The 11,226-nt window shown below is 45.2% G+C and overlaps 1 protein-coding gene across 1 annotated transcript in view; it reads right to left on the minus strand.

Moving 5' to 3' along the window:
* The window catches only part of LOC144149322 (proteasome activator complex subunit 4A-like), a 28,648-nt gene extending 18,151 nt beyond the window's left edge, over positions 1-10,497 (minus strand). The window contains exons 1-7 of the mRNA XM_077680884.1: positions 10,395-10,497; positions 9,649-9,866; positions 7,872-8,110; positions 5,109-5,185; positions 3,894-4,022; positions 1,896-2,051; positions 220-294 (exon numbers count right to left, since the gene is read on the minus strand). Coding sequence (XP_077537010.1) covers positions 220-294; positions 1,896-2,051; positions 3,894-4,022; positions 5,109-5,185; positions 7,872-8,110; positions 9,649-9,866; positions 10,395-10,484 — 984 coding nt within the window. The 5' untranslated portion in view covers positions 10,485-10,497. The remainder of the gene's footprint in view (positions 1-219; positions 295-1,895; positions 2,052-3,893; positions 4,023-5,108; positions 5,186-7,871; positions 8,111-9,648; positions 9,867-10,394) is intronic.
* Between the last annotated feature and the right edge of the window lie 729 nt (positions 10,498-11,226).

The following is an 11,226-nucleotide window of genomic DNA, read 5'->3' on the forward strand; positions in this document are numbered from 1 at the left end:
ATGTTCCCCTAAAAGAAAACGTTGCCTCAAAAAGAGAACTACATTATTCAAACAACCCTCCCAGCTGTGTATTATGGGACGGCCTGTAGTAAGACTAATGACATCATTAATTACACCCAGCGGAAGAAGTGGCGACATATATGAATATAAGTTACAACTTCATTTATACAAGCAACAAGTAATATGTTCTGCAAACACCACGCGGATGTAAAGACTTACCAGGAGTTTGTCGGTGATATCGAGAACTCCTTGGTAGAAAAAGCCGCGCAGTGTTTCAGCTGCCGTTTCACGCACCTAGGCAAATAAATTAGTATGTATCAAGCCAAGAACTTCTCGATGTCGGCGCAGGGAGGTGATCCAGTGGGCCTATGGCTGCAACTTGCCGTAAGGCTTTTTTGGTCTGCTGCAACTGAACTACCGTTGCTATACAGTTGCAGCAATATAGAATAAGCATGGATTCTGGCTTGTCTTTTCTTTATGGTGTGGGCTATTGTGTGGTTGGTGATATGGAAGTTGCATTGTATCATAAGAAAAGCGGTTTGGTTGAGGGACTGCACTGAACTGCTAGTACTTAAAACATGGAGACCTCAAACGGCATTTGACAGGCTGTTAGGCCAGACTCGCGGAAATGTGGAGCCTGCTCTATTAATTAAAAAAAGAATGTTGTAAAATATTCTCCCAGGACTGCTGGGTTTCTCTGCTGCATCTGCGTCTTATTATGCAGACCGGCCCACTCACATACCACGAACAGAAATCGAATAACAGAGCTTCATTAAAGTATTATGTTTGCCCAGGCAGGGGCTACGGCATGTAGCTGCATAGTGCACCTTAGAAATCAAGCACGGTGCGATATGGTCGACACTCTAAATGCAGTATTACGTATTTTTCTGGTTTCTAGAATGGTATGTCATTCCTGATAACGAGTATTACCTCCCAGACAAAGAAAGCTATTGATTCTTTGGAAGAATTTGGCCTGGTTCTTTGTTAAAGCAGCCATGAAAGTTTGTGAACAAAGACTGCTTTGTCCTAATAACACTGATACCAGTTTTATCGTGAAATTTAGGAAAATAATTGAGATAATAAAGAACACATATGCATCAGTGGGCGTATCAATGGATACGCCGACTGAATACGCCACCGAATACTGAATTCCCATGAATACGCCAATTAACCCTCGACCTTCAGTCCCCAGCGGCTGCGAAGCAACTGATCACGGCGGCGGTCAGACCTGTGACGCAGCAGAGGGTGCTAAGAATCCCTGGTTCAGGACAGGCCGCCATTGGAATCTGAGCCCGGCAACGTTTAACACAACTCTGTCAAGCGAGGCGAGTCTAGAGGTCCCGATTGTTCAATGAATTAGAGGGCATTAAATGGGATGTAATAGATCTTGGTGAGCTTAAAAGGACAGGTTCAGTCTTTAAAGTGCTGAAAAATAAACACGTCTGATGTTACCGAGGTCTAGTGGACAGAAGAGAACTGGTAGTGGGATTTCTTGTCAATAAAAGCATAGCTGGTAACACAGACAAATACTATAGCATTAACGAAATGGTAGCCGGTTTTGTAATTAAACTTAATAACAGGCACAAACTCAAGGTTGTGCTGTGCAACGCGCCTACACCCAGCCATGACGACCAGCTAGTTTAACGCTTCTATGAAGATGTGGAATCGGCACTGGCTAAAGTCTGTCTGTCATTTGTTTCGTTTAACAAAACGTGTTTCGTGGTTGAAACGGAGCTGGGGGATTTATCAGAAGTAAGGTCTTCGCGGGTGAACAGATATTGCGGGTGAGCGGGTATTTTGTCTTCACGGCTCCGTTAACAGCCAGTTCATCGACTGTGCACCTTCGTTCCGTCTTCGAAGCGCCCACCTGAACTGAAACCATATAAATGACGCACCTGGAGCTGCGGGTCCTTCAGAAGGGTCAGCGTGTTTCCTTGAACAAAATTCATCCAGTCAGGGCAGCCCCGCAAAGCGAACACGTTTGACACGGCTAGTGAGTGCAAGAGTTCGCAGATGGCAACCCGGGCCTCCCACATCGGACTCTGCATCACCTGGGCATAACACAAAACTGAAAGGTTGCTTGATGGCAGTTAACGCCCCGTGACTACACGTGAAGTTGAAGAGAAACGTACCGATATAATGTGTGGATTTTGAAGCGTTTGTCATTTATCGGTAAGTACTGTCGGATTAGGATTGTACTGCAGACGAAACTGAATAGGTTGATCGTTAAGAGAATTGGAAGGCCGTTCAATGCAGCAAATAATTATTAAGATGATAAGAATGTGGATGTATGGTAACGATTTTCAAATGCACGTTTAGAGTGTTCGATATCAGCAGTGATTTGACATATTCAAGCAGGCTTGAGTGTGAGCTGAATGTTTGGAAGGACAATCAAATTGCAGCTTTACATTGGCAATCGTAACACTTTCTTGCTGTACTTAAATTTTCACGGCAGGCAAGTCGACTGGGTTCGCACAGAACGTACTTTATTTGCCGTTTGTGCTAATTTACAGCGTTGCGTATGCTGCTTCGGCCCACTGGCAAGTTGCATTTTGAGGTAATTCAATGCAAGCGAGAGAAAAAGTACAACGGTTACAATACAGTGCCATTTGGTCTGCCGAAACTCTTCAAAAATAAATAAAAGAGGCTTTCTTAATGACGTAGGCTTTTACGCGTTATCAGAATAAAGTATAAAGGAAATGATGCGCGCTTTTATTGCATGGTAATGAAATCTAGGTAATCTAAACCAAAAAGCCACGTTACTGACAACGCTAATTTCTACAATTCAAAAGATGGATTGAGATTACTACACTCCCTAATGCGAAGTTTGGGAGCAGCGCGAGCTGCAGTGTTCTCGATCACAGCGCATATCTGCTGCGTCTCAGGAGGTGATCGCGTAACCAGCGAACGTACGGCGGCGCGCGCTGCTCTGCTGTTATCTCGTAGTGCGTCGCGGCCGCAGGCCAGCGCATTGTTGCAAATCATGTTTCAACCTCCCGCGCCAATGTCACGTGGTTCGGAACAGCCACGCAAAGGAAGCAGAGCGAATGTTGTTGCAAACTAGCTTTGAACCTCCCGCGCAAATGTCACGTGGTTCGGATTAGAGGCAAACAAAAGAGCGTTTGGGGAGGGGCAGGGCGGGGAGACGCTTTTGTGCGGCGACACGTGAAACGAGAGTGAGGGGGAGGCAGTGAGAGAGATGACGCCATAGCCCAACACCGACTTGCATAGCCGCGCGTGCCACCCTCCTCCCCACCATTCGCTAGACACTCCTCTCGTTTTTTTTGTTTTTTTTTTGTGATGATTGATTGTAGGGTTTAACGCGCCGACGCAACGCAGGCGATGAGGCGCGCCGTAGTGGAGGGCTCCGGATTAATTTCGACCACCTGGGGATCTTTAACGTGCGCCGAAATCTCGTACACACGGGCGTTTTTGCTTTTCGCCTCCATCAGAAAAGCGGCCGCCGCAGCCGGGAATCGAACCCGCGACCTCGTGCTCAGCAGCGCAACGCCTTAGCCACTAAGCCACCGCGGCGGTTTTTTTTTTTTTTTTTACGAGGACGCTCTTGTGACGCCCAGGTAACGGCTGCCAGAGGGCTGCGCCCTATAACGTAAATTGGGGTAATGGGAAATGATTATCCGTTCGGTGCAAACTTAGCGAGGCAGCTTGTTGCAAAAATCTATTGATATACTGCAACCGGTAATTTCTAGAAGTAACCAAAAAACAACCGCCACTGGTTCTACAGCTATGTGTGAAGCCCTCACAAGTAGAAATAGGCTATTTGTCGACACTTGAATAACAGGCAACTGCCAGCTCCCATGCAGCAGGGCTTGCCGAACATCTTCAAAATGTAGATTACCTTCGCTGTTTCTGAAACCCTGAATGGACCATACCTCAGCAATTATGTCTTGGACTGCCAGGATGTTCTCGGGTCGGAGCGTCGCATTGCCAAGGTGGGCCAGAGCTTCCTTGCTGTGGAACTGTAACTCCAAGTCGTCCTGGTTTGCTTGTGTTATACACAGCTGGAAATAACCATGAGTAGACCCAAAATTGAGCGCACGGTACAGTTAGATGTCACCCCCAACTTTAAAAAAGGTCCATGAAGACAAAATACGAGTTCGGTTTATTGAAACACTGCTTCGTTGGGATGACACTAATGGCAATTTTATCGCAAGCTCCAAAAAAGTAATCTAGAACTGAGAGAAAACAGGTGAAACAGTTATTTCCCCCAGCCACTTTCCCGCAACGTTTTTATGACGTCACAGAATGTTGTTTGTGTGATTTGTGGCGGCCGACCAAGGCCACAACATGAGACAGGACTGGGTGGGGGCCTGTAATTACGTTTGATCGTTTCACTTGAAGGCTGATGTCCAATTAACCCACTGATAACTTATAAATCCGGTCTAATGGCGTCACTTAGAGCAAATTTGGGATTTTTCTTTAGTTTTTTTTTGCGTTGATTGGTTGAAAATTGGGCCACCGTCGCAATTGAGATGCTAAGACTGCGGAAGAAGAAAGATGGTTAAAATTCGAAGCTTTCTCCATGCAAACGGAGTTGAAGCAAAGTTCGCAATCCACCCTCCTAAAGACCTACAGGGATGATTTCTTCGCAGTGAACGTCCACATGTTACAGGCATGGCACTTAATTAAGCAAGTTTCAGATACGCTACTAACGGCCTAGGGCTGAATGAGATCTTGCGGAGGTAGCCCTATGGAAGATAGCCGGATTGGAAGGTTGTCAGTAGCAGGATCTCATTGCAGGCACATTAGTTTGCCACTGTTGCATAAAAGAATTGGTACCTCTAACGCCTTCGAGATATTCTGGAAACCTTCTGCGCGAGAAGGTAAAATCATCCTGCAGTAAAGAATATTTCTTCGTGAGGAAAAAATGGCTTGCCTAGAGGGCCGTGCGCAACACGTGGTATTACTCTTGATACACGGTGTAGTGGTAAGTATAGTTTGTATTCGTCAAATGGCTATTCACCCGATCAATGCATTCCTCACTTATACAGTTACTGGCAGAATTCTTGTTGGTAGTGATAGAAACAAGGGTACCTTGTCGTTAACAACAACAACAACAACAAAAACGGAACCAATGGTACACTCACCACAGGTACCAAGTTGAACATATCCACCAGGGTCGCGATTGGGGAGTAGGTTGCAGTTCCAACGATCCACCGGCAGGCTACAACAGAATGTAAAAAAGAAGTTTTAACATAGTTGGCAGGTCTTGTGCGCCGCTATATGCCTGCAATCTAGGATGACGTATGTCGTTGCTGCCTTTAATGTAACAACGTCTGTTTTGAAATCGGGCTCTGAACTGTCTGCACCGAATTCTTTGGTTTTGATGTTTGAAACTGCGAATAACGTGCGACCCCCGGTTTTTGTGTTGCAAATATATATATATATATATATATATATATATATATATATATATATATATATATATATATATATATATATATATATATATATATAGTATTTAATCGCGCAATGTCGCACTTTTTCCCCAAAAATATTTGAATATTTGATGCAAATTTAGCGGTGTGTTCATTACGCGGGGTAAATGTTTCGAGAAAAATGTTTGAGCTCAGAAAACGCAAGCAAGTTGTCGGTGAAACGTTTTACGATAGGTCTCATGAACACAACAAAAATAATAAATAACCACACAATAAAAACTCCGCAAACCGCCGCCAGTCACTTTGCAAAGTAACGCAAAATGCAGTGTTTTCATAAATTACGGAACGCGCCGAGGCGAGTTTGCTGCGAGGTGACAAGAGTACGAACAGTAAGTGGCTGCCATTGTCACAGTGCGGGACATCAAAACAGATTTGGCTGCCCACGCAGAAACCTGAGTGCGTTTTTTTCTTTGTCTTGTGAGTAGATTATGTAAATTTAGTCAAAGTTTCGTCCTCAATATTGAACGCGTGCTTGCCGATATGGGTAATATCGGCGAGTCTGGCGCAGTAACGTGGCCATGTCCCCTTTGAAAAGGAAGGACAGGGGTACGCACGACCATCATCAGCTAGACTTGGCACACATACGACGGTGAGTTCAGGGTGGGTTCACTGTGCGGGAAATCGGGAAATTAAAAAAAAAAAACTTTGACGGCAAACTTAAGCGGTGCGATCACTTATGCGACTAAGGACAATATATATATATATATATATATATATATATATATATATATATATATATATATATATATATATATATATATATATATATATATATATATAGTGTTTTTTTTGTTATATTTTGATATTTTGTTTTTTGTGGTTTTTCTATTTGTGTTCTGATTCTGACACCTTCAGAAAACACAAGGATATACTAGCGCTTCGACTGGAGGGCTGAAGTCTAGACGAGGTTTATTCATCCTAAACCATGTCCATTATTTTGTTAGAGCTTCATTAGACTTTCCCAAAGGGTAATCATCTGAAGCATCGATGCTGAAAACATCGCCATTACATATATTATTTTTTTAATACTGTATCTGTTTATTATCACATTAATATAAGCCACAAAAACAAAGCCTAGTATACGTTCCTGAGGTGGCCAAAAGTAGTTTACATGCGTTTGCCAATTCTGTCGTACTGATATGGCCGTAGTAAACGGAAGAGGCTTTTCGCATATTCCAAAATGCTTTAGCTTGCTAATGGTACTCAAAACATTGGTTGTTAAAAATCAATAAAAATGAAGGCCAATATAGCACTTCGAATCAATAACCAAACTATCTTAGCAGAGTCGCCAATCGTAAGTTGCAATCGTGAGTCTTCTATGTTCGGTATCTACATAGCATGCCTATGTTATTTAAGAAATCATAATTTTAGAGCACTCGCAATATAGCTGCATATAAGTATTTTATTATTTACCGGTGTACAAAATCTAGATTCCCTTAGCACTTGGCATAGTTGAGTACATTTTTATATCGAAACATGTCTGCTCAGTTGTGTCAATTGTATTTTAGAAGGAACACTAGCACAACCAAACATTGTAGTCACTGTGCGACCTACGTCATCAGAAAACTAGAGAACGCTTACGACATTGATGGCGATGCCTAAATCTTTCAGTCGTTGTGACGAAATGGCAGTCGTTTCCACATATGCGTAAGTTTGCGCTTTTAATTGAAAACAAAAGTAAAAGTTTGCTGCAATATTGGAACATGATATCATACAATCTGCAAGTGCATAAAAATGAGATATTATAAATGGGAGGGTGCTTTAGTCATATGGACGAAATTGAAGGCTGGTAAGGAGATTAACGTTCTGCAGATGGGTTACATGTTTGGGCGCTTGTACACTTCTACATTACTTAACAAAGGTGAATATGTGGAATATGGTGAGCTAACGAGCGCTTTTGCGGGCATTTTAGTTCGATTCTATTCCAAGAATTGGTACAAAGCCCACAATAGGCTTAATAATGAAGGCATCCTGCGGTTCCCCCAATACTGTTTCAACAGTTAAAGCGGGCTTGCTTGCCCTTGCCCACTAAACGTCCTCTGCCTAGTGTGTGGACATGTCCCTTGTTCCGCCCTCTGAACGTAGTTGATATACCTGAGAGTAACTGTTATTGCGATTTTAGTAGCCAAATATCCGATTATGATAAAACAGGAGTAAGTACTGTGCAATGCCTTCAAAAATTGGGTTCCTGAATAGCAACTGTTTATTAAGCAGCATAACATGGAGTATTGGCGTGTAGCGAAAAAGTACAGGTGACAAGAAGTCTGCATCGAGTGGAAGTCAGTACGCAGACTAAAAAAAAGACTAATAATAAACACATGACTGCACTGCGCACACCTTACGTTTTTATGCACTGTTTTCTAGGAAGAGATTGATCAATTGTGCGTGGGACAGGATTTTCAATGCACACACCGGTCTTGAGCACATTGGCAGCCGCTCTGTTGGCAGACGTCGCACGGCCCTTTCCCGATGCTAGCTGTTTTTGGTGATCGTGGGTGGGTGTCTGCGGGGGCTTCTCGCTGGGCGCTTCAGCCAGCGGCGCCAACCGAGGAAGCAGATGCTTCACGAAGCTTGACGTCCGAGGAACCAGCATCAACGCGTCCTCGAACATCGACATACGGACGTCGTAGGCGAAAATTCGCCGTAGAAAGCTGCAATCAGAAGGACCTCGTCTGAGTAGACCTCTGGCTGTATAAGCAACGCAATGTCAAATGCAGTGCGCAAAAGTATACGTGCACACTAAGAATCAAATGTTGACCAGGGGATTTTCTGTCGAACATTTGCATAGTTTCAATCTGATGCGAAGCTCTTTAGAGCAGTTTGCATAGACACTGTTTGTCTCTCGAATTGTCATTCCACGTGTCTATCGAGGAAGTCTCTGGCTATGACACACATTTTATTTCAAACATGATGTCCATAATTTAAAGACAACTCTTTATATGGCGAACAAGACAAAGCCGCCCGCGTCTTGGTGCGCTCTATGAGTTTTCTTCGCATGCAGTGGCACGTGCTTACTACGCGGATCCGATGGTATGCAGGAAAAGCATACGATGTGTAACATTGTAGTAGAATGGCGCGGCATCTTTTATACAAACCTACAAAGCATGTCTGATATGTTAGTATTATATTATTCTATAGCCATGTGCACCACTTAGAGCTTCGAGCATCTCGCGAAAAACCCTCCAAGAAGAGCACTGAGAGTTAAGACAGCCTAACACGCAAATAATGCGCTTCCGAAGCTCGCTTTATACTATTGTTTCGTGAAGCGTTCCGCGTTACTGCGAGGCCACACCAACAAGCTTCGCGCATGCGCATTAAAGCCAGCAGAACAGTGGAGTGTCAGGTATTACAAATTCTTACACGGCAAACATAGCGACTCGGAAGTTTTGTTTATGCTCTTGCTTCTTGGAGCGTTCCCCATTTTTACCCGAGCGGAAAATATGTGAGGTGACTGTGAGAGGGAAAGAGGTTCCCAGCCTGCACCACATATGTATCGCAGGTATACATTTACGCTGTTGAGTACTGAAGATGACCGATAGTTTATTCAAAAGGGATACCTTGCTCTTCAAGGGCTCTTTGAATCACCGCCGAGGAAAGTCAAGCACTCCAAAAGGGCGGAGAGAAATCGAGGAAGGTCATTGCTGCGTTGCACGTGTACAAGAAGTACCTTTCCGCTGCCCTGTCTTTTAACAGCTGGGCGAGTGAGCCTCTCCTTGCTGTCGAAGGTTGTAGAGCGTCACTTGGTTGAGCAGAGCCTTGGTTTTTACTTTACGGATGATTAGTTCTGGTTCAGTATTGACTGAGCGGTGACTCTATGAAGGAAGAGGGGGGGGGGGGTTATGTTCTGTTTTGCGGTGCTCGCCTACTTGCTATTTTAATGTGAATGTGCCTTCCGCTAACCTGACATTTCACCAAGGGGTCGACGGATACTGGCTTTTTGTTTTGCGGGCCAGCTGATAGGCCAGCGAATTTTCCTGCTCAACCATGTCAAGAGACACAAGTGCAGTTGTGACACGATATGTTATTTTAAAGGTGAAAATTGGTTTCAGATGAAAAACACTATATTCTTTTGAAAATGCCAGGAACAGGGCATCCTATTGTACTGAATATCAGCAGGATGATCATGGTGATGGTAGGGGTGATGATGAAGACGACATGCCCTGAAGAATACTCTCGCTACCAGGCTCACCTGCTTATTTTCTCGCGCACGTCGGGGTCATCGCACTCGAGGCGCGGCTTAAGGCGCTCGAGCTCGTCGTGCAGGAGCTCGCAGACTCGCCACTCTTGCTGAGCGATGGCAGCCAGATGTAGGCGCAGCCGGCTGATCTGCAGAGATACACTGTCCTCGTCTGTCCTTTCCGCGAGGAGCTCGAAGAGCCAGTGGTACTTGTTAGGGTCACGACGCTCCTGCAGCGTAGACATAACACCCCTAGGATAACGCCAGAGTGCTAGTAGGGACAACAACGAACGGTGATCACAGGATGGAGAGTGGATGGAGATGGTTGCATGAAGGGAGATGATCACAGGGTGGTTAGGAGAAAAACCGGGCTACTTATGCGAAGATAAAGTACGACAGTAGTCATAAAAACCCCGCCCGTGCACTAGGGCTAGTTAACCAGCGAAGCTGTGACGTGCGGTTGGTGTTTGCCCGCGTGTTACTCCTTATGATTCATTGAAAGTCTGCTGCATTATACGTTGCGTGTTTCTGGTATTTGTTTCGCTCCAGTTCCTGCTGGCAGCAGCGCTAATCGTAAGCTGCCTCATCCCAGGAATTACGTATGACGCATGACCTAGCGCCCACTTCTAAGTAACATGCAGCCGGTGTTCGCCATTGCCACGTTGACGCTGCTGCCCCCGCACCGCTTACCGCCCACGCCTGCCGTAGCCGCTTGATCTGTGCTTTACATAGTAGCTGCGATATAAACAGAGCCTCACTCTCTGTTCTTGAAGAGTTGAACCGATGTGCGGAAAGAAGACGCGTCTACGCACGCATCTCCGCCCCGAGAACCGGTTTGATTGCCCCATGACCCGCCGCAATGGCCGCTTCCGCGCACGCCCACCTGTTAGATATTTTGCTGCGCCTTGTCGAAAACCGGATTGCTCGGCGCACGTGGGAGCTGATTCTAAAGAGCGAGACAGACACACTACGGAGCCATCCGATGCGATGCAAGATTGGTCGGAAATAAGGCGGCCACGGCTAGCTGCACTGAGGAATTTGATACGCATGCTCCAATGCGCGCGTCCGGCAAGTCGTCGGCGTCGCTTTGCCCACTGTTTTAGAGCGATGGTTGCCTTCTGCTAGGCGCGCTCCAGCCGATTTAGATATATGAAATAGAAACCTGAGCAGGAAAAGCAAACATTTGCCAACTTGAAATAAAAATAAGCAGTTCTTTTACGTAATACACTGCAATTTATGTGTTTGGCAAAGGAGGCGGGGTGGTTTAGAACCGACGATTCTGCCTTCTATGCTGTGGGGTTTATCAAGTTTTTTGTTGAGCCATATGTAAAAGGATAAATTTAATTGAATACCTATTGGGGGATCTTTCAAAATGCGTGAGAATATAAAAATAGATGTTAGAATACGTCAGCGCGCGCGCACGCGCGCGCACACACACACACACACGCACGCACTCAGGCACGCACGCATGCACACGCACACACGCACACACACACGCACGCACACGCGCGCACACACGCATCCACACACACACCCACACACCCACACGCACACACACACACTTGCGCGCACACATGCATGACGGGCCAT

The sequence above is a fragment of the Haemaphysalis longicornis genome, unplaced genomic scaffold, assembly GCF_048455015.1.
Source record: "Haemaphysalis longicornis isolate Haplotype H1 unplaced genomic scaffold, Haemaphysalis longicornis Haplotype H1 scaffold_8, whole genome shotgun sequence".
NCBI lineage: Eukaryota > Metazoa > Arthropoda > Arachnida > Ixodida > Ixodidae > Haemaphysalis > Haemaphysalis longicornis.